The following is a 24213-nucleotide window of genomic DNA, read 5'->3' on the forward strand; positions in this document are numbered from 1 at the left end:
GGGAATTAGCCAACCAGAGCCGGGAACGCGCTGTGAAGGCGGGGGCGACTTTCAGTGACAGCAATATAGACCAATCGATGTCCATTATGTAGATGATATTGTCCCATGAGGTGTGGATGTCAATGATGGACAACCACCTAGACCAATAGAGTGGTAGATTGGATGCCCGCCGCCCAATGCGGGTGAACTACATTGATGGACTGTCATCCGAACCAATAGTCTGGCAAACAATTCCTGATTGGCAGGGACAAGAACCAATGGTCAGGCGGAATGTGGAACATGTGGCCATACCGGCGTAGGCGCCTGCACCAAATTGACAGTGGAGGCACCAATCGGTTGGCAAGTTGGGGAAAGCACCGGCCTATTAGGGCGGTGGCTGTCCTGACTGACAGCGCGATGATCCAATGGGACGGGGCTGGCGGAGCGTGCCGGCCACCTTTGGGCGGGCCCATGGCCGGCGGTGCGGTGGAAGGCTCGGGCGGAAATTTGAACGGAACCTCAGTGAGCGCCGGCGGAGGCGGCTCCGGCTCCGAAACATGGCGAAGATGACCGTGGGTTTCCTCCTCTTTATCTCCCCGGCTTTCCCCGTCGGGCCGTCGCGGATGGAGCTGCAAGCCGAGGTATGGCCTGGCGACCCGGCGGGAGGTGAAGTGCCTGCCGGCCGGCCATCGCGCTCCAAAAAAGTCCGAGGCTTCGGCCATGGCGCTAGGCCGCGACTAGTAAAGGAGGAGGATGGGAAAGGCAGGAAGAAAGAGACGATCGAGGGTTTCGGGGTCTCCTTATCCTTCCCCTCCTGGGTCCTGTGTTGTTTTTGGGGGGTCACAGCAGCAGCAGCAATTAGCCCAGTCTGCAGATTGATGCCACAAAGTTGATTTTTAAAAGTGCGAGCTGAAAGTTGACACTTGCAAAACTGGGTGCCGCAATCACCACTTGCATTTCTGTAGCACCTTTTCAGCCCAGTCAAAGGTTCTGAAATATACGTGTCTCTTGTGAAGGGTGGATGTTGAGAAGATGTTCCCACTGTTGAGGGGATCTCGAACTTGCTGAGATACAGAGTAAGGGGGGAGGGGGGGGACACTGATTTAAAGCCGAGGGGAGAGAGAATGTTTTCTTCCCTAAAAGGATAAGTCTGTGACTTTCTCTTCCCCCTGCCCTCCTGTGGAAGCTTAAAGTACTTAAAGATAGGCAGGTTTTTGAAATGTAGGTAGGTTGAGAGCAATGAGGAGTTGGCACAAAGGCTGAAAGCTGGTCACATCAGCCAGAGTCATGGACTTAGAGAATGGTGGGGCAGGCTTGAGGAGTGAATAGCCCTCTCATTCCAAGGACTTTACAGAAGTCATACAGCTGTGCAGCATCAAAAAAAAAGCACCCTTTGGTCTAACCCATCCATGCCCAACAAATATCCTCAATTAATCTGGTCCCATTTGCCAGCATCAGGCCCTTTTTCCCTCTAAGCCCTTCCTATTCATGTACCCAGCCAGATGCCTTTGAAATGTTGTAATTGTCTCAACCTGCATCACTTCCTCTGACAGCCCACACCACCCTCTGCGTGAAAAAGTCACCTCTTTAAACTTTCCCCTTTCACTTTAAACCTATGCTGTCTACTTTCCCACCCTAGGAAAAAGACCTTGGCTATTCATCTTACCCATACCCGTCATGATTTTATAAACCTCTGTAAGGTCACCCCACAGTCTCCAATGCTTCAGGTAAAATAGCCCTAGACTACTGAGTTGAAACTTTGACTCAAAAAAGCACCATTAAGCCATTAAGTGACCTCGGAAATAAATGGCAAAAGAAGCTGGGCCAAAGAGAAAGATCTTAAAGAGTGAGTTTAAAGAATAGAACATTTTGGAGAAATCTAAGAGGGGTGCAAGTTTTTCTGCCAGTTGTGGAACACTTAAAAGTTGGGGACAGGTGAGAGGCCAGAAAGAAAGAAACGTGGATCATCATCCTTTTAAGGTTTGGGCCACTAATTCCTGAGGCTGTAACAAGTTCCTGAGTTTTATTAATTGCAGCAGAGTACAAAAGCAAACAAGTTTTTTGTTTAAACCAGTCAATCTTACAAAATATCTAAGCCCAGGAGACCCAGGTTGACTGATACTAAAGCACTGATTTGCAAATACAAAACAGCTTTCTGTTTGCAACGTACGAAAGCTAGAAAGTTGTGGTAAACCTTTACGATGTAGTTTTGACTTCGGTCAGAACTATTGTGGTCAATTCTTGACACTGCACTACTGCCACATCTTGCAGTTTGTGGGGAAACACGAACAGCCAGGATTGTTATCTCTGAGAAAAGGTGAAAGGGAGATGTGAGATACTACATGTGGGGACTTTAATGAGGGTGAATAGCGAGAAACTGTTTACACTGGCAAGAGGATCAGTAACCAGAGGACACAGATTGGAGACAATTAGAGAAAGGACTAGCAGTCAGATTTGGAGAATCTATTTACAAAGTAATTTTGTGATCTGGAATCCCACTTGTTTCCAAAGGAGAGACAAAGAATATATACTGGAGAAGGAAATAATTGAGGGGGTGAAATAAGTAGATAGCTGTTTCAAATAGAGAGCTGGTAAAGTGGGCTGAAAGGCCTCCTTTGTGCTGTCTTGGATTAGATTTGTCACAAACATCACTCAGTTCTATTATTTTATGTTACTTGTAGTGTGATGGGATGTTGTCACTTTAGTGAGACAACCATCTTTGAAAGAAAAGTTGCAAATGACTTTATTTCCGGCTTTCACTTTTGTTTGAGTTTAGAAAGAAAATAGTCTGTTCGAAAAACTTAGTTTCTTCCTCAGAGGGTTTTGAAGTTTGACATTTCCTTAACCTTAAATTAAAGCATGTCCCAAATGAGCACTGTTCCTACTCAGTACATTCTGCATGTAATGGTATAAAGTTGCCCTGCGGACAAGGTGGATTTTTAACTTCAGCATTTCTGTAAACTTCCATGGTGTCAGAACAGTGTACACATGCTGGGCTGGGAGCCAAACTCGTTTGAAGTACATTTCCACTTTTGCGTAATTGAATTGCACAGCTTACTAACTCCTCCAAGTTTCTGTAATTCATGTCCATAAGCAATGGCTTCTGTGTTGTCCACACCTAATGTCCACTTTCAGATGTTTGACCTGTGATTTAGGCTTCCCATCAAAGATTTTCTCACGCACCATGTTCTAATTTGTAATGAATGTCATGGACTATTGCAGTCGAGTCACATTTATAAAATTCTCCGTTTTTAATATAATTTCTACATCTGTGTAAAGCAAAAGTCTTTGCCATTTGAATTCAGTGTCGTGTTGGGATTGTGTGAATGTGTTAAGGTTTTGGTGTTCCCAGGCACGTGCTGCCTTTTTGTTTCCTACACAGTAGATAGAGATTGCCATTTGTGGTTGCTGCTGAACAAGGCTTATCGTTTGATGTCGATAGTGTACACTGCAGATCCAGTGCAACAGTGGTGGCAGAAGTGAATATTGAAGGTCATAGTTGGAGTACTCATGCAGCCAATGGTGTTATTTTCAATGATGTTCATCTTCTTTAGCATTGCTGGAGCTTCACTCAAGAACAGTTAAGAGTATTCCACGAAACTTATATAGATGGTGGATAAGCTTTGGGGAGTTAGAATTACTCACCACAAAATCTGATCTGCTTTGGTAACCACTGTTTTTAAGTGGTGGAGGTTGCAGATTGAATCTGATATGGCTGGTAAGTCCAATGCATAATCAAACCCAAGTGGTAGCAAGTCATCCTTTGACCCTCAGACTGCTGAGACAAAAGGAGCAGAATAGACTTTATATTCTCTGGGATCTAAAAGAATGAGAGAAGATCGTGTCGTACGTTTCAGTGCTGAGGAAGCCTTAGAAGTGATGCTGTGAACCTGTTTCTCTTGGTTGTAGGTATCACAATCTGATACATAAAACATCAGCCATTTTGGACTTGATGAGAATTTCTTCATTTCAGAGGATTTGGATCTCTGGAATTCCTGCGATGGGTGATTGTTCAGTCAGTGAATGTATTCTCGACCTGAGGCTGATAAGTCTAAGGAAAGCAAGGGATTGGAGATCAGTAAGAAATTCAGTCATGATCTTTTGAAATGGAGCTGCTGGCTCAGAGTGATCTACTCCTGCTCCTATTTCTTACATTATCGAAACATGGATGTTAGCGGAGGGACTGGACTGATCTTGGCATTCTTGGATGGGGGTAAAGAAGCCGATCAGAGGTCTTATTCCAACTTCCTACTGAGCTAGCTGTGCTGGAAATGCCTTAGTATGGGTTTCTGGCTTTGTTCTGAAGTGCTTTTTAGGCAGTAACAATGTTCTGATGCATCTTATTGTTAAGATATTGTGCTTATGCTCCCTTTCGTAAGGTACCAGATGCCGATTCATGGCTGCAGTTGTGTGGTTTACAGGAGAGCATGGTCACAAATTGAAGAGAAAAAGAGGAAAGCAAATGAGTAAACAGTGGGATGATATTGCAGCCAGTCATCCACCTTCCTGAGATCAGACAAGTTAAAAATAGCATTGGATGGTGGTAATTTAATCGTGGTTCTAATGACTAGTGAACATCAGCAGACCCTAGAGATCAAATTACTGCCATGAACTTGCCATGGGTCACTTTAGTCAAATTTCTGACTTTGAACAAGGCAAATTGCTGAGCCCAACCACAATGGAAGTGCTCCAAGTCCAATAATACAGACCTTTTGCTCTCTGACAATCTACAAGTAGATTGCTGTTTAATAAAATAAACCAAGGATGTTTAAATTAGATACAGGGAACTGCTGTTGTGTATAATTGTCAAAATACTCCCCTGAACAACAGTATTTTAAAATATAGTCCCGTGCATTAAATGCAGAAATTTTCCTTCACCTTTCTTTAAAAAAAACCAGAATCTTTGCCACCTGGAGAAAAGGATATATTCACCCTTGATCCCTGTTGGATTGATGTACAGTCAAGCAAGTTACTAAATAAACATCACAAACTTGAGACTTTATCGATTCTTTCCATTCACATATTGTGTTGATCAATTGTTTGGGAATCATGACTTCAAAATAACCTTGAGATGAGTAACAATGTACTGGGATCCATTTTGTGCTGTGCAGTCGTAATCTGAAAACTTTTTTTCCTTTCATTATTTCATCGTGTTAATCAGGTGCTGTTTGAACATTACAGTCGCCACTCCACCTCATGTACCTCCTCCAGTTTTTAATGACTGACAATATTCAAAGCTTATGCAGATCCATTTCATGGTTATATTCTGGTACAGCACTCAGTTTTGTAGCGCTCAAATATACTTTATCAATTTTAAAAGTTCTTGTTGGGGTACCTGTGTCCAAAGGACCTAGTTCAACTTGCCTGCAAACAACTGCAATTTACAGACAGCAAATGGCGATTGATGAGTGCTGCTCGTGTCATGTTGTATTTGCAGAAAAGCTTCCAGGAACTACTTCTAACATATGATTTGCACTTAACTGGTGCAAAAGTTTGTGTAAATTTATGTCAATTTTGCACAGAGTAAGTTGAAAAATAACGAGGTGATTGAGGGAAAACACCAAGTGAGATCTTTTGAAGCCTTGAGTTTTCAAATAGACGTTTTACTTGTTGACAAAACCGACAGGCTGACTGCCATGCAGTAGTTGAAACAAAAGGCTGTGGCTTCAAAGAACAGCTTTTCTTTGGGCAGGAAAGTGTCTCAAGATCCAAGACATTAGATGGTGCAGGTTGAGAGAAAACTTGACATTAAAGCAGGCGATTGCAGGGCAACCTTGATTATCTGAACATCAGTTATTCAAATTTCGGATTATCCAATCTCAAGGTCCCGCAAAAACACAGTCCATTATCTGAACAAAATACTCAGTGTCCTTTTCATTTGGATAATCGAAGTTGTTCTGAATAGACCCAGTGGTGGTTGAGTGAAGGGCTTGGGGTTTAAAGTCAACGGCCCAGAAATTAATGTAATTCAGCAAGGCACTGTGTGAACATTAATTGGTACAAATTAGAAGAGACGCAGCGAGTTTTGGATGCGCTTGAATTTATGGAGGGTGGAATCTGGGATGGCAGCCAGCAAAGCATTAAGTGAAAATAGCACAGATCAAGTGGAAGATAAAGTGAAGCAAAGCTGTGGAAGGTTGAGGAAGTAGTGGATTGATTTGTAACAGCAAAGTTCAGGGTTTGCAAAGTCAGCGTGAATAGAATGCAAAATAATTAAAGCAAAATGCTGGAAATCTGAAATAAAGCCAGAAAATGCTGGAGAAATGCTATCCAGCTTTATTAATGGTTATAGATGTGGTAATAGTTTACAAAGACAGAGGATCTATGATGGTAAAGGTGAAAGTGAAGACAAATAAGAGAGAATGGTTTCCAATATTCACTGATATGGAAGTCAGCAAAAGATATTGGGTGGTTGATTTTGGAGAAGAGAAGAAATGGGTTGCATGGGAAGCTGAGTTCAGGGGATACGAGAGCATGTCGGATTGAAACTAGAGGAAGAGCAGAGTTCAAGGAAGGGAGAGATGTGGCAGAAGCAAATAACCGTAGTCTTCCTCTTTGTGACAAGGAGCTCACTGTTGGAGGACAGTGTACAGGGAAAACCAGGTTTACTGAGAGAATGAAGCAGAAAGCAATTGGGCAGAAGATTGTCCTTCATCCACTCCACAATTTGTTTATATACTGCAGTCTGTGCTCATGGTTATCACAGAATGAGGACATGGGCTACCACGGGAATTACCAAGTTTTGAGGAGTGAGTTAGCGCTAATGGGGGTTTGGTTGGGGTGATCAACAACTACAGAAGTGCTGTGGCAAACAGAGGGCTAAAGGATAGAGAATAGGAGTTAAAAAGTACAAGTGTATTGTGGAAACCAGGCCAGATCTATAACTAAGTACAGTTGGAAGAGAAATGAGCAGTGATGGCTGAGGGCAATGGGAAGTGGAGATAAATGAGGATGGGGAGGGGTGGTCAGGCAAGATGGCAAGGCTGTGAATCTCAGGCGTGAGAAGGTCAATGGAGACTGGGTGTGCTTGGTGTGATGGTCTACAAGAGAGATTGGACATGAACAGCAATCCTACATGAGGCATCAAAGAGTACCTTGATGCACTCTAGTGAGAATGCTGACAATTTTATTTCCTGTCACTTCACATGAAAGCAACCACTAATGTCTAGGTTATAACGTGCTTGAATGGTTACTTCCATTGGGATGTCACACAATGATGGCATATGGAACTTTTAAATGTTTGTGTCTGCAAGTTTCAACTATTCCTTTGTCGTCCTGAAATTACTGATTATTAACTTTTTGGAATTTTTGTTCCTCCCACTCGTTAAAGGTGTAAGACATATTTCATTTGGATTCAATTCTTCTTTAAATTTTGGCTTTTCAAAATCCTGCTGAGTATATAATCAAGGTATGGGCTTGAGCTTTTAAAATGAGCCTGCATGTACAGGGTAACATCTCTTTATTGGCAACCATTTTTCACATTTTTACTTCCTTTTCTAGCGTGTGATGTACTTGTGGCCGTTTATTACTCTTTCTCATCTTTCCAGGCTAAAGAATTATGTTTTGGAGTGAACAACGAGCCTTACTGGTGTGAGACAGGATACTGCTGTGGAGAGACGGAGTGCTGCACCTACTATTATGAATTGTGGTGTAAGTTTTTAATATGCGAACAAAAACTGATTTTGGGATTGCATTTCTCACAGTCTTTGGCACAGGTGGAAGTTTCCTTGTGGCCTAGAATAGGACTTGTGAATGATGTGGCAGATTCACTCAGCTCCATCTGTCACAATTAGCATCTGTTTGCTTTCTCTCTCAGTACTGTTGCTGGACCCAAATATCCTATGTAGGCTGGCTGTTCTCCATGTTATCCACTTGCAGAAGAGGATGCACTAGTGCAGACATCGAGGAGCTGGATGATAGCCCATCTGAAATTTGAAAATCTGGTCAAAGTATTGAACTACTTGCTATCCAATACAGGAATCCCTGAGGACAGTGTATTAGAACAAGCACTATCTGCACGATCCAGAGCTTATTGCAAGTCTTTTAAAATAATATCACATTTTCCAGAGAAGAGCCAGGAGTTCTCCAGTTCTTGATGTTTTGATTGCAGGGACAATGCTGGCCAAGGCACCAAGAGCTTTCTGCTGTTCTTTGGAGAATGCTATAGAATCTTTGACGTCCAACTAAGACAATACATGAAGCCTTACTTTCCCACTTCCAACATCCCAATAGCAGTGAAACCCATTTGGCAACACTCACCTGCCCTCAAATTGCCAGTGCTATCGTCTCTGGGTGAGCTGCTCCAACAGATTATTTGAAATAAGGTGATTCTGTATCCTGCAGCCTCTACACAGATGACAGAAGTATTAATTTGTTTTTAGATGGCATCATGTGTTTGATTAATTTAATTGGCTCTAGTTGCAAGGTGTGAAATGAAAATTAATGATTTGAGCCTCATACATTAAAGGACTTGCAAAGATACGTTTTTCCTGCATTGTATTGGCTCACCCAAGTATATTGCAATTCTGAGTACCTCTTCGTTTTGCTTGACCGTGGCAGGGTTCTGGCTGGTCTGGACTATCATTATTATGCTTAGTTGTTGCTGTGCATATCGACACCGGCGTGTAAAACTGCGACTGCAGCAGGAGCAACGTCAGAGGGAAATCAGCTTGATGGCCTACCAGGGCGCTAGTACCTACACAACACAGCCACTGGATTTAAGTGAGTAGACCTTGTACGTGAGATCTTTGCAAGGGGGAATTGGCAGTAACTAAATCTCCAATTTATTCTGTGGAACAGAAAATCTTGTAAATATTTATTTTGTCAACTTTCCAGAACGTTGACTGCCATTGCTCTCCTCTGCCTTTCCCCTTAGCACTCAGGTGTATTGCATTCAGTCCATTTTCTCCTCTGCTTCTCACTGACAATTTTTACTTGAGTATGACCAAAATATATGTACTAATTTCTTCCATTCTCCAGCAATTTCTAGCACTACTTCACTTGCCATTCTGTCTCTAAGGTATGGAGAACATCCTTCTATATGTCCACATGTTAAACGTATTCAGCTTATCAATAACTTTTGTTTGCTGTTCATGTGTCAGTCATGTAGCATAGATAATAAAATGTAGCTCCTCATTCTTTTCCTGAGATTCCGATTTAGTTCCTTCATTCTGGCAAAGTTGGTCATACATCAGGTCAACTTAAAAGTAAACGCATACTTATGCCTTGGGTGCACCCCTTTTCTTTTGTTCCATTTCCCATTCTAATAAAATGTATATTTCAGGATTGTTGTGGAAATTGTTCATGACTGTGTTCCCTTTTGGTGCCAAATCTATTTTACAAGCGTTTGAAGCTGATATTAGGTACAAACCTTACCACTACTTTCCTGCTTCATGTTGATAAGCACAGACATGATTCAGAGCTCAGTGTGGTAGATAGCACATGCATCTTGTCATTCATACTCCATTCACTGTTTGTTTTTTCCACCCCTCCTGCTAGGGTTCTGGACAAACTGTAAGCTCCCAGACTATGAGGAGGTGGCAGGGCACCCACCAACACCTCCACCTCCCTATACTGAACTACAGCAGCAGAATGCACAGACCTCTAACCAAGAAAATGTGGTTGTCGAGAGCCAGCCTGATTTACAGGAGTCTGTAAACTCACTTGTGGCAGAGACAGCAACACAAGAAGCAGAGTCTAGCTCATCCACTCATGAACAGGAGCATGACCATCAGGTGTCTGATGATCCCACAGATGCATCACCCACTTCTCCACCTGACAGAGAAAATGGGGACATTGTCCAAGATGAGGAATCTGCTGCACTCTCGACCTCTGATTTTAAAATGTTGGAAACGGATTCTGACCTGTGCGATCAAGGGGAAGGGAAGGAAGAAAGCTCGAGGCACAGGCGGATCACAGGAGACTCTGGCATTGAGGTGTGTGTGTGCCAGCTGGATGAGGACCCTTACCATGAGGAAATGGGCCTGATGGGCAGTGTTGGTGCCTCCCACTGTTGCGAATCCCAGTCATCTTGCAGCTCTCACCTTCACGTGGAACAACTCTCCAAGCAGGCTATCACTATGTGCCCTAAGCTGCATACTGCTAAGGAACGAGAGGAGGATGGTGACATTGTGTAGCATGTGCCACTGCTCCCAGTACGTAAAAATGAAACACAGCTGGTGCAATCCATGACTGCTGACTGTTCAGCATTAATGCTGGACTTATGGAAAACATTGGATAAGGGGCCTGAAGTGCATCAGGTGTAAGATGCAGATGGTAGTCTATAGATGTAGAAGTTTGGGATCTGCCAGGTTTCACAATCAGAGTTGCCTACTCTTCTAAGCCAGATTTCCTTCTAACGTTTTCTGAAAAATGACTGTAGCACTACATCTCGCTTTGATAATTTTCAAATCTTTGTCTTCACATACACTCGCATCAAAAACGTTTGACTTTTAATTTCAATAGGAGTGGGAAACAGTTTTTCCCAAATAAAAAAAACCTTCTCCTGAGAATATGCCATTTTGAGGAGGATGGTATGGGCCTGTGGTCTCGCCCTCCGGCAATGCTCTTGTGCAGGTTGCTTTAGTCAATAGTATCACTTTTATTACCTCCGCTCGACACATGCCACACCTATTTGGAGCTCCTCACAGAAAGGACCGCCAAGGATTTACAAATCAGTACGTAGTAACTCTATGCCTGTGGTGCAGCACATTGACTCATTACTGCCACGTGCCTCTGGTATGTCGTCTTCACTTAATTTATTAGCAGTGGACCTGTTGGATGCAACGTGCTGAGATCGGCGTTTTGTTTTATCATGGTATGTTGTGTAAACTGCACTAATGCATCAATTATTTCTAAATACAAGTTTACTTTTTTAAAAGTTTAACTTAGATTTGGGCCTACCAACTATTATTCCTGTGGTACTGTTGGTAGAAATGTAACTGAAAAACTTTTTGCCAACGAATGCTGAAGTGAAATACAAAGCCTTTATATTCATGTTAAGTTGAGCACCCCCAGCAAAAAAAGCCAAACATAAAGGCATTCACTTACAGGATACTAATGCTGTTTGTCTGAGAAAATAAGACAAGATGCACAGTTTATCTGCCCAGTTGAAATAAGCTTGCAGTTCTGAAGGGTCACAGACTTTGAAATGTTAACTCTGCTTTCTGTCCTCAGATGCTGTCAGCTAGCTAAGTTTCTCGAACAAACTCTGCTCTTGTGAACGTGGGCAATGGTTAGATTGCATTTTGAGCTGTCGGGGAAAATACTGCTCAATAGAAGAATTTCACTGGGTGGGAGGAATCAGCAACAACACATATTGGTACCAAGTTAAAGTGTATTGGGTTAAAGACATTGCTTTTCTCCTCTGACAACACAATCTATATTTCTGCATTTTAAACCAACCTGTTGAGTACAGTGTTGTACAATAATATACAACCTTTAAGTACCTCTAATTAATTGCTTCAGTGTCAAGGAAAATACAATAATTGCAAAAAGAGTCACCTATTACATATGAGCAAGGAAGAAAATAGTCTTGTAAGAGAAATGCTAGAGAATACTGGGGATGTAATTGGTGTATAGGACTGTCTGCTCTCCCACAACAAGGAGAAAAGCATCATGAGCCATACTGAAACTGCTGCTAAAAATTATTAAAAACTCGAGGAAACTAGAGTGTAAATTAAGCAAAAGGGTAGTCCGCTTTGAAGCTGGAAAAATGCATGCAAAGATTGAAGAAATGTATTCTGAATTGGAGTGAAGCTCAAACCAAATGGTTCTGAGTTTCATAACACATTGGATGAGAATAAAGGACAAATGTGCGACCAGTGCCTTGCAAAGAACTGAAGTGAACAGACGATGTTTTTAAAAAAAGGCATCTTTGCAAGGTACAAGTGGTAGCAAATGTTGATTCAAGTGGAATCTGAACTCATTGAATGATAGGCTGGATAATTTTGGTAGAACACTGCTCACAGAAGGCCAGTATCATAGTTTGAAAATGTTTTTAACCAATACTTGAGAATGAAACGTGGCCATACTTTGTTCTCTTCATATCTATTTTGACTGAGAATAAAGACTTCAAGACTCATTCTCTGCTTTAAAGAACCAAATGTTACAAGCCACATTTTGAAAGCAAAGAGCAGCTTCCAGAAAAAACCCTTCAAATAAACAAACAGAACTAGAGAGAGTATTTTGTTTACTTTCCCTTATATCTGATATGTTAGGCTATTGATGATAAGATAATAAAAACTTTTAATCACAATGTAGAAAGTAGTTCATGGCAAAACCATGCTGAAGGTGAGCAAAATATTTAAAATTCCAGGTTGAAAACTCCACCTTCAGCCACAAAGCAAAGTAGTGATGAGTGGAGGCCTTTGAATTCTGATGTTACAGAGATGTGGGAAAACAAGCAATGCAAGCAAGTCTGAACTTTGAATTGACTCAAGAGAAGTGAAAAGATTGCTTCACAAGAGAGAGAGAGAGAGAGAAATAGCACATTCAATCAGAAATTAAAGTTGTTTCTTTCCTCCAATGACGTCAAGATTAATGTACTTAGATGTTGGGATGGAAAAGAGTGTTAGACTCCAAATTCCTCTATAAATCTGTTAGCAGATCAGCAAATACATGGAGCAGTTGGGACAGAAACCGAGATTGCAAAGGAGAGAAAAAGATATTCAGATCCTCAGACAGTGTCTTTTTACATAGGTAATCAGGTGTTCCTTTTAAAATACAAGCTTGAGGGAGATTGTCCTTTTTTTTTTTGCCGTAGTGGAATGCAGTTATATTTTGATGCCTTTTTAATAAGAAACATTTTAATTTTGTAATACTTTGATAGACACTGATAGAAAATGCATGTTCGAAGGTGTGATGTACAACAAAATTTCAATCTCAAAATTACAGTGAAGTCTTTCATATATAAAATAAAACAGTTATTTGCTGTTTTGGATTATGCATTTCTTTAGCTTTGAACCACACTTGGATACAGTGGAAAAGTGGATTTTCTGATCCTGCAAACTAAAATCAGTAAACTTCAAACTATCATGTACAGGATACAGACTAAGTCAGACTCAAAGGTTTGGGGTTGGGGAGGAATTTCCCTGACAGTAATGTTAAGCCTGCAGTTCTTAAAGACAGGTTTGCAGACAGCCTTATTTCCCCCTGAAAGATTGAAATTATCATCCATCAACTGTCTGTTAAGGATTGTATGGTGTTTTCATCAAATAGACAAGAATATCCTTTGGAATCACTCCCATCTTCCAAACTGTGGCAGATGTCACTTATAGGAAAATCCTACTTAAAACTGGCTCTGCATAAAATTAGATTTCAGCACAAGAGATAGCCTATTGTCAAGTTGTATCCCTCTAACCCTGCATTTCCCATGGCTAATCCACTGAGCCTGCACATCCCTGGATGTTGGATATGGATTCTGACCTGTGCAATCAAGGGGAAGGGAAAGAAAAAAGCTCGAGGCACAGGTGGATCACAGGAGACTCTGGCATTGACCAAACTTGCACATCTTTGTGCTTGCTTCTCATCAATCCTACAAAAATATCAGTATCCTCCCCTGCTCAACTCTACTTAGAACCTTTTACTTTTGGCATCTGTCACTGTCCAAGTGATGAAATATCAAAACAGGAAGCAGATCAAAATTCAATAAGTGTCCTACTGCTACAGTAATGATTTCCCGAGTTCCTACCACAAGTTGACTGAATTCTCAAAGAGACAGTGACCATTAATGGAGCAATGAACATCAGGGTCAGAGAGAGAGAAGCACAGAGATCTTAGATTATGGGGGTGGGGGATGCCCTGGGGGAGTTTCAAAAACAGGATGGGTATTTTAGTTTTGAGCATTAGCAGACCTGAGACATACATCAGACATCGAAAACAACACAATCCTTTGAATATTTTGTTTCATTAAATCATAAACATCAAATTGTTTAGAAATATATTGTGATGTCACAGTAACCCTGGTTGTCACTGTGTTTGTGACACCAAGAGTTTAAAATTGACCTAGATACTTGCACATTGCATTTTCTTTCCTAGCTTTATCTTGCACACTTGTCTCACTACTCTATTTCTTTCCAAGTGTGTTGTTTACTGCAACAGAACAATTTCGAGCAATTTTGCAAGAAATTCAATCTCAAAACTGAAACGTGTCACTGACCTTGGTACTCTCTCAATTTAAACCTGACCCCACTGGGTTCAGCTTCACAGAACAGGATGCTGGGCTGGGACGAATATGTGAGAAATTTGCTTGCAGATGGACTATGCCAAGATGCAGCAGTCTTTGCTTGCTCGTGTCCCAGGTTGCTGGCTGCCAAACAGCAAGGGCTGTTCGAGCAAATGAGCCCTCAAGAAATCAAAGCCATTATGAGCAGTGACCGGAAGACCTTCCTTGTCAAAGGGCTGACCATTGGTGGTAACAAGTGCTTTGTCATCAGGGATAACTTTCACATGGATGGAGATTACACCATGGACATCAGGTTGAAAAGATGGGACAGCAACCATCCTTGCCACAGCATAGCCATTGCTCGGTCCAACAAAGTCTTCATCATGATCATGGGTAAGAGAGGGGTCCATGGAGGGACACTCAACAAAAAGGCATTTCAGATGGCAAACTATATTAGAAGGTCTGGCTGTTAGGAAATCAGTCATTAAACCTACTCCGGTGGCTTCTGTGGATGCAATTGAGTTCCGTCAAAGCCATCGCAATAACACCTAATGCTGTTTCACTTGTCACAAGCATCCCATTTCATTCATTATTGACCAGCAACTATTGGAAACTCTGTTACCAGAGTAGGAATCTCACACTCAAAAATTATTTGTGAAGATCGTTTTAAATCCATACATTTTAGCCCTTACATTGTAGAAATTGAGTTTGCAATGATGAATACAACAGAAACATAATTGCATTTATCTCCAATAAACAAAGTTTGAAGGCTCATTGTTTCACTTTTGAAATGGTGAAAAACTGATGTTTCGCAAAAGACAAAAGGTACAACTATCGTGAAGTATTTACAGTAAAGATTAGGAATCACTAAAATGTGCAAAGACCCAATTACAACTTGCCATGTAAATGAGGCATTGAAACAATCTTAATTCTCTTTCAATCACACATCTAATATTGACCTTCATGTTACGCCAGTGACCAGTCAGTTGGAACCAAGAGTCAAATGACTGAAGGAAAGCAGATCATGGCTCAGGACACATGGCACTTCTCAACAAAAGGATGATGTATCTCTGAAAGCAAGATCACTTTTGCGCAACAATAGATAAGTTAACCAAGGCTGGATATCATCCTGGCAAAACAGCCAAACAGAAAATCTCATCCTGACTCAGCACGTTAGTGACTGGCTGAGCTTTGATTATTAACAGAAAATTCTTTCACAAATTTCACCCAGGGGCGGCTGCCAGTTTTTAAATAAAAATGAACCATAACTATTTTTGCGAATGAGTTTGTTTCTCACCTTCCAACGGCTGAATGAGTAATTGTAATAGACAATGCCATTGAGATTTATCACAGGGCTACTTCTAAATGATATGTGGGGCACAGCTCGATTATCTGTTTCTCAGTATTCTAAGCGCAGTTAGTTTCTGAACTTGAGGAGGAAGAATAAGGAGAGATAATACAAATGCAAACGTTTAAAAAGACCGCAGGAAGCATCTGAAGATGTAGGTACGCCAATCTTCGAAGGTGACAGAACAAGTTGATTATACTTCTGCACAACTTCAGAGTACTCTGGCTTTATAACAAGAGGCATAGACTACAAACATACAAATTAGCAGCAAAGGCAGCCCACTCCACCATTCAGTCGGACTATGTCTGATTTGATTGTGGTCTTCATTCCCTATTTCCAGCTTCTCTCCCCCTCCCCCCGCCAAAATGATTTTGGCTGGATGTAGCTGAGGGAGCCAAACTACAGAAGGAAGTCATGTTAAGCTTTTATAAACTATTGATTAGACCTCAATTGCAGTATCGCATTTAATTTTCATTACCAGCCTTCAGGAAAGATATCAGGCCTTGGAATGAATGTGGAGTTTACTTGAAAGTTTAAGGGAAGGTTTAACACACATGCCCAATATCATGTGGGATTCTGATTACGAAAGTCTTGCACTGGCAGGAGAGTCAGTCACCAGAGGATACACCTCAAATAATTGGCAAAACTAATGAAGGGAGATTTTCTTTAAATGCATCAAGGTGTAAGGATCAGAAATGCATTTCTTGAAAAGACATTTGAAGCAGACCCATTATAACTTTTAAAAAGGGATTGTTACATAGTTTAAAAGACAACATTTGAAGGGTTATGGGCAAAGTTTCACCATTTTATGAACATTGTGAATCTGGCTGAATCTCTTCAGAGGTGGCAATGGATTACAACTTAGTCCCATGCAAACTGGTCAGACAGAGAACAGCACAAACTTTCTGGGTGAGCACGCGTGCTCATCTGGAAACATTAACCTCACTTGCCCCAGTTTGTATATTGGTTCTCCTCTCAGGAGAAAGATGATGCATTTGTTCAGCGGAGAACAACTGACAGAATATGCATTACACTGAAAAAATCATTCCCATTTAAAATACTATTTAGTTTCCTGATCCTGCTGTAACTTTCCAACCTGATAACCAGCACAGATTGTGGTTCCATACACTAAGATACAAATTCATTGCAGTCTTAAAAAGAACAGAGAAGTTTATTTCCAATCCAAGGTTCAAAAATATTCAAGTCAAATATAGTACAGCACTGGAAAAGTTGCAATAGGATTTTCCAAATTAGTTATGATTTTAACATATGTTATTGTCAAGAATGAGGGAAACACTGCTTAACTAGTTCCGATCCTGAGCTGTCCAAATCAACATTAACATTCAGACTCACGATATGCTGTCACAATTTAAGTCATCCGCTTACAAAGGACAGAAATTTCCCTGTGCTGTCAGTCCCCTCCTGTACTATAACATACTCTAAGTCTTCTTAGAGTAAAAGAGAGAGAGATCCTCTGATCAATGTCGGGTATTTAAGATGCAATATTAAAGTACAAGGATTTCCGCACAATTTGTATGTGAGGACTGTGAAAAGTACCTAGTAGCACAATGAGAAATTATGCTCTGTCTCTGATCTGCAACTGCCTGTGACCCCATCCCCTCTTTTTACCCGAGCAACTGCCGGTGAAGCCATTCACAATGGTAGAGGCATAGTATAATTTTTCTACCACACTGGTAGAGTTTTGAGGGATACAATCCTGACACTAAAAATGGTTCTCATCTAACTGTGACTTATGAAAACTGTAGGTCAACCGTGAAGCATTACTAAACTATTGAATTAACTTTCTTTTTTGTTGATAATGCCATGTCCTGGTAACTTTAAGGAAAAGGCACTTGGAGAGATTCCACAATTACAGAAGAATTTCTTTAGCTGAAACCACATCATAAAGGACATTTAAGTAATTCAGACAACAATGCCAAACTAAAATGATTCAGCAGGAAAGCTAGCGTAGCACACTAGCATGCAGTTACACTAGCATGAGATACAATCTAACACTTGTTTCCCACCCAAATCAGGAAATCTGCTGATTTGCAATCTGGGGGCGTGGGGAACATTTTTGGTCAGGGTACAGATCAACATCAAAGTCACAGCAAGCAAGAAGAATCGAATGGAAGATTTATCCTTCTGTTTCTGACAGCATGGACCCAAACAGCAATGAAGTTTGAATGTGAATTCTGAAGACTTCAAACTCTTGGATCACTGCTGTACAAAGACTCCACCACCTCTCAAAGACTGAGCTCATGTCAGCAAGGCGCCTGGCACCAGCTCACATTATCTTTTGCTCTGAATTTACTGCTGATTCATGCACAGCTGTTCCACAGTTCAGTAGTGCTTCCATCAATGTCTGTCAACATGATTCGTGGACATTGCCTCGCTGACCACCAGCGAATTAATGGAGAAGCCAGACCAGAGTAGATCCTTGTTACGACACAAACACAGCCACAAAGAGCAAGTCTCATTCCAGTTTCCCTTGAGAACTGACTGCTCCTTTCTCCGCAAAGCCCTCCTGCATTCCCTAGCTCAGAAAAAAAACAAGAGCAGCTTACACTGCCACCTGCTTCTGTCTTGGTGCTGCATGTGCTGTGGTGCCTTTTGACATGCGGATCTCAAATTCCAGCTATTGCCTTTGCTGAAGGAGGGTTTCAAAGTCAGGGGAACAGACTAACTTGTGTTTCACGTGTCCCAGCACCGTCATTTCTCCAGTCCGGTTCTCTCCGATTCCAATAGAAACCAGCTCCTTAAAGAAGGACAACAACAGAAATCAAGTGAGTGCAACGGTCAAGGTGGAAATTTCACAGCTGTTGCGAGGCAGGGCGGTGAGAACAAAGAGACCTTCACAATGTCCCGTCTCCAAGTGGTTCACAGCTGACACATCTGCATTTGTAATACCTCCACTGTTCCTTCTCGAAGCATACCTTGACAGCTTTCACATCCATCTGAAATGGCAGAAGGGCCCTCTATTCGCACATCTGAAAGGCAGCAGCTCCAGGAGCTCTTCCTCCTTACTACGCAGGAGTGTCAGCCCAGATTACATGCTCAAGCATTTCTGGTGTAGGACTCGAACCCTTCACCTTCTGACTCAAGAGGTAGAGTGAAATGTGGGAGACTAGCCAGGTACACATTGGAATAGTCAAGCCTCGAACTAACTGACATGAATGAGGGTTTCTGCAGCAGGTTAACGGAGACAATGGCGAAGCTAGGTGCTGTTATGGAGGTGGGGAAATTGTGACATTAATCTTGGACATTGTGACATTAATCACACCCAAGATTGTTAACCGACTGGCTTAATCTCAGTCTGCTGCTAGTGAGAAGGAATGGAGTTTGAAGTGGGGACCAGCTTTCATAACATTTAGTGCGAGGAAATTATTCATTTTGTAACAAACTCAGTCTCACAATCATCATAGTATTCCAAAATTAACATGAGCCCCAGCAAAGCAAAATGTCTGAGCAAAACATTCAAGTTAGGGAACTCTTCTCAGGAAAAATAAAAAGCTTAGAGCGAACAACTTCCCTACTTAGGAAAACATGGGTAAAATACCTGGAGAAACGAACATGTTGTGCCCATCGTGACATCGAGGGTGACCTGTCCCAGTACAAGCTGCACTCTCCCCGACTTTCTGATCAGCAGCTTTCCGATCTGACCTTCAGTTAAATCCATCAGCGAGCAGGAATTCTCTGCCTGTTTCAGTTCCTGAAGGACATACGCACACACATACTGACTCATTATACGACAGTTCCATTAACTATATTGCTTAGGCCAAAAACAGCATCCATTGCTCCCAGCACATTAGATAACAGTTTGTATTTCTATTCCAGGAAAAATAAACAAGGAATAAACTCATTGGATTCCAAAATGCTGGAAACTGCCTTTAAAGTGCATCTTATTTCCTCTGCTTATCTTTTACATAAACCAGCCCATAAATCGTTACTAGGCATCAACTATTCCATATATAAAGCCACCTGAACTCCTCGATTAGATTTCAACATGTAATTCACTTCTGAGTTTCTGTTATTCAATATGTAAACCATGTGAACTCCTTGATTAGATTCCATTCTGTAACTTATTCATGGATATATCCTTAAACATAAATCACCTGAATTCCCCAATTAGTATCCAGTCTACTGAAACACAGTCTTGCATATCTGTTAACCTAAGTTGAACCTAGCCAAACCTCTCCCCTGGGTGTTAATATTGTATGTGAATTTCTCAATTAAATTTCAACCTTCAACTCACCCTGGATATCCCAGCACTTCATACTTTTATCACAAAACAGAACTGCAATTGGTATTTTTCCCATCCACAGCAGAATTGCATAGATCCATTTTTTGAAATGGCTGGAGATTAACAGAGTAGCCCCTGCATTATCACTGGACGTTCCCCAGTACAGACCTGAGCCTTCTCTTGCTTCAGCAGCATAGTCTGGCCATCATCAGCCTGAACCTCCGCTTTTACTGGCTTCTCATCACGTGTGGGAGCCTGGCCAGGCAGTGTGTCAGGTAGCTGCAGAAACAGAAGCTCATCATCTTTACACAGATTAAGCTCTTGCAGCAGCTCAGATACTGAAAGCTCCTTTGGCACATCCTGGATCATCTTCGTTGCACTTGGATTCGGCGACATCTGCATCTCTTTGGCAACTCCGGGTTCATCTTTAACTGAAAACAGAGCAATGATTCTAAGTGACTTTATTGTATAAATTTTAATACATAAAGCACAGGCAGAACTCTGTTCTCTAGTCAGAGCAATATATGGAAAGATTAGAAAAAAATAATTTCTGTTTTTTTTTCCACACTCCATTCTTAAATGGAGCTACTCTTCAAAAACCCATCCAAATGGGGCAAGTTATGACTTAAACATCGCTGGACTATGCACTCTTGCCTCGATCAGAGTTTTGGGGTTCAAGTTCCCCTCTAGAACTTAAGCAAATTATCAAGGTTAACAGACATGGTGCAGTACTCAGGCATAGTCAGAAGTGCTGTCTTTCAGGAAGAGAAAGCAAGCATTTACCCCCTTAGCTGGCCATTAAACATTAGCTGGCCTTATTCAAACAAAGGTAGAGGAGATCTTGCTGGTCTCCTAACCATGACTCAGTGACAATACTTGGACAGCATTTCCCACACATAGATGTATGGTGATGCAGATGTTAGTATTGAACCTACTGCACAGTCCACTCCAAAGTATACCTCAAAATAATGATCTGAATAGCAAAACCACGACAAAGTGAGAACAGGAAAATGCCAATGAGAAGGCAGTGCCAATGCTGGGAACAACAACCGGTGCTAAATCCAGATGGACCTGTTAGCTACGACATTTCATAACGGAACAAAATGGATCTTGAAGAAATGTGTCAAATCTACCTTGTCTAAAAATTCTTGCTCAGTTGACCAAATACAGTTTATTCCTGGAAAAAAGGCACATTTTGTCCAAATGCTTTGTCTCGCACTCAGCAGGACAATTCACAATTCAAAGGGGGTGGAGGTGAGAAAACTTCATGACATAAGTGCACTGATTAGTTGCCAAGTGTAAGCTAGTTGGTACAGGCAGTGTCATGGAGAATGCAGCAAATAATTATGATTGACAGTTAACAGTCAGACTTTATTTAAATTTTAAACCAGGACAGTTGACTAATTAGTCAGGGCGCTGCCCTGAGATATGAACCAGTGACAGGTTGTCACCTATTTGTTGAGGTGAAAAAGGGTACAGTGAACATACATATTCTTTCTAACTGCATAAAATGGGGCACTGTGTATTACTATTTGCAGCTCACATATATATGAATGTGCCATCCTACAAAGTGGACTGACAATTTTGGTTGTCATCTTAATCCTTTGTATACTTAGGATTACACAACATATGTCGCCCAAATGCAGAATCACACCTCATGTTGGAGACTTTGTTGAAAGTATTCCAAGTGCGGGCTGATTGGATATAGTCAGTACCTTACTTCTTCAAACAACCAAAGGGATAAGCTATTTGTTATGATCCACCAGTCTTTGGGGTATACAGCCTACATAGCTAGCATCACACCAACACTGAAATTCATATACTGCATTACTTCTTTGTGCAATATATGGAACTTCTTTTGGGCTCTTCAACAGCATTCATCAAGAAGGATTTTTCTAAGCAACACTCAAGTTCTGTTCTACAGAACAATTTATTACGTACTGAAATAACACCAGAAGTTTTTTTTTAAATCACCCAGTTTAGTACTCAAGGTCATGACCATGGGATTAAGAGTCCTATTAACTACCAACTGAGCTAACCAGGCAGAGTTTTAGTCTTCACAGGCAGAAAATAATTTGTTCCATTAAGGAAGGCTGTAGTCGACACCTTCATTTTCAAATGTTTTCTCAATGCATTTTCTCCTTTTAACTTTGTCATAGATTTGCCATCCATTTTGAGGAATATATCACTCATTAAACAAGGTTTTAAAACTTAACCAATGCACTTTTGCCAACTGGAATCAGGAAAAGTGATGCGAGCAGCTGTCGTGCCACCCACAACTGTTTCCGATTCTTTTCCAGTTATCAGTAGGGGTTAAGAGTGGACCAATATTTATCTAGCTACTAAAATCACCAGTACATATTATTCAGTTAAAAATCACAACACCAGGTTGTAGTCCAACAGGTTTAATTGGGAGCACTAGCTTTCGGAGTGCTGCTCCTTCATCATGACATATTATCCAGTCAGTCACATGGTCATTGGGAGAACCTTGCTGAGCATTCGGTGGCAGCTGTGATTCCTACATTATGACAGCAACAATACTTCAAAATCACTTAATTGGCTGTAAAATCACTTAAATGTGTCTGATGTTAGGAAAGACACCTTAAAATGCAAGTAATATCTTCTACATGTGGGAGGTACTTGTCACATTTGAATCTGACTGCATTCACTCAATGTCCTAATGGTGTGGTGACTCTTACAGGCTCACTAGTTCGGATAATAAAACTATTTAACAACTCATTCCCTTCCTTTCCATTCTGAAAGGCTCCTCCCGGTCTCCCATCACTAACTCGGTATAATTCCCACAGCCTCACATTCTCCACAACAATAGCAGTATGTGTTGTCATACTCACTTTTCACAGAGGGGACATCCACCTCCATCTTCTCCTCTTTGGTCAGCAGTGCAGGTTTCATCTCCTCATCCTCCACTTCCTCCTTGAATAGCCAGCCTGACTGTGCCAGCGGGAGCTGGACAGGCATGTTCCGGGCATCGTTTCTCAGACCAGGATCATCAATAAACTACACACAAAGAAAAGCACTCAGTGGAATGGGTAACACACAATAAAAATTAAAATAATGACTACATGAATGGCTCAGATTGAAAAGGAATGCAGAATGTAACAGAGCGAACAGTCCCTTTGGCTCCATATTACCTACAACTGAAACTGATTTGCACCAAGTTCCCGAATAGGAGTTATCTATTCTAAATTAACTAATGGCCCTGATGTCCAATTCCAGAATAATTCTTATTCAGACAAAACACTGTCCCTTCAGAAGGGCACAAACTCTTTGGTGCCACAGGTCTACTAGGTGTGTCTTGTCTCAGCACGGGACTCGATGGTAACTGTAAGCAAGGTATTCTGTCAACAGTGTGTGAGAGGCAAACCTAACACTGGTCTTCCATTGATGCCTATACATGCCACTAGCTAACAGCTATGACCTTCTCTCTCACCTCATTGTCACCTTTGTATTTCGAGGGTCAAAGACCAACTGTTACAGTCGAGACTAGTTAACTTGACACAGTCCCAGAATCAATCATAGGCTTCCTGATCTGCATTTGCATTGAGACACACACATTTCGTAAAATAACCTCCAATCTCAATCCCACCCATGTCCGCCATGATGTCCAAGCCCTAGATCGAAGGCACTGGAAAACACATGACTGTAGTCGCTCAAGCCGTTGCTTACGTCATCACGGTCCAGCATGCGGAGAATCTGCTTGGTTTCCTCTTCAGACTCACGCTTTTCCTTCTTTATGTTAATAATTGGGGACGTTCCAAACTCCTTCATATCCATAGAGGAATCCCAACCAGCTGTGAAGAAAAAAAAAAGAGATACACCAAGAGAAAATCAGATAAATAAGAGAAATATAAAATAGATAGGTCATTAATTGCTAATTCCAAACAAATTGACTGTTTTACATGCTGTAATAACTTAGAATGTGTACTGTTTGTTCCAGGATAGGTTGGTTGGTGTCAGAGATGATGAGCTCCATTTAGCTCTAAATTATTACTGTTGGCCAAGTTTGCAGGCCATTAATTGTTCTGAGGCTACCCGAAATCACAGTGGGACAAGCAAAACCCCGAGTGGCATTTCCCTGCAATGTTCTGTTCCTGCCCTTTCCACAGCAGTATTGCATAGTCTCACTAACACACGCTTCCTCTCCACAGTGTGAAGGCCAGCACAAAGTTGCAACTTGGAATGGAATATCTGAAAAGATGAATAAAAAGATACAAGTGACAAAGGAAAGCCACCACTGAGCCCCACAGAGCTCCCCCTCAACATGTACCTGTGCTGTTATACTTCATTCCTGAGCACAAATGACAGGGAGGAGGAGCAGGAACACAGTGGAGGCATCCAAGAATGAAAGCAAATAAAGCCTGTGGCCTGTCAGTGATGCCCAACAGTCTGCAGGAACTTGAACTTAATGTATTATACCTTGGTCAATTTGAACTCTAATGCTAGGGCTAGTGCAGCCCT

At 41.5% G+C, this 24213-nt stretch overlaps 2 protein-coding genes and 1 pseudogene across 4 annotated transcripts in view; 2 read left to right on the forward strand and 1 right to left on the reverse strand.

Moving 5' to 3' along the window:
• The first annotated feature begins 439 nt into the window (after positions 1-439).
• Positions 440-12914, forward strand: LOC122543173 (WW domain binding protein 1-like). The gene is made up of 4 exons (XM_043681594.2): positions 440-620; positions 7527-7629; positions 8539-8700; positions 9478-12914. Exons 1-4 carry the CDS (start codon positions 537-539, stop codon positions 10113-10115), a joined length of 987 nt encoding a protein of 328 aa, XP_043537529.2. The 5' UTR covers positions 440-536; the 3' UTR covers positions 10116-12914.
• Positions 12915-14157: 1243 nt separating this feature from the next.
• On the forward strand, positions 14158-14915 carry LOC122542979 (profilin-2 pseudogene; annotated as a pseudogene).
• Positions 14916-16643: 1728 nt separating this feature from the next.
• The window catches only part of polr3d (polymerase (RNA) III (DNA directed) polypeptide D), a 93977-nt gene continuing 86407 nt past the window's right edge, over positions 16644-24213 (reverse strand). For all 3 annotated transcript variants that reach the window (XM_087984396.1, XM_087984398.1, XM_087984397.1), the window contains exons 5-9: positions 23422-23546; positions 22587-22752; positions 19903-20165; positions 19051-19203; positions 16644-18249 (exon numbers count right to left, since the gene is read on the reverse strand). In XM_087984396.1, the coding sequence (XP_087840522.1) occupies positions 18130-18249; positions 19051-19203; positions 19903-20165; positions 22587-22752; positions 23422-23546 (827 nt within the window). In that variant the 3' untranslated portion in view covers positions 16644-18129. The remainder of the gene's footprint in view (positions 18250-19050; positions 19204-19902; positions 20166-22586; positions 22753-23421; positions 23547-24213) is intronic.

This window comes from Chiloscyllium plagiosum, unplaced genomic scaffold, assembly GCF_037043375.1.
Source record: "Chiloscyllium plagiosum isolate Xiang-an unplaced genomic scaffold, Cpla_swu_hap1 HiC_scaffold_48, whole genome shotgun sequence".
Taxonomy (NCBI): domain Eukaryota; kingdom Metazoa; phylum Chordata; class Chondrichthyes; order Orectolobiformes; family Hemiscylliidae; genus Chiloscyllium; species Chiloscyllium plagiosum.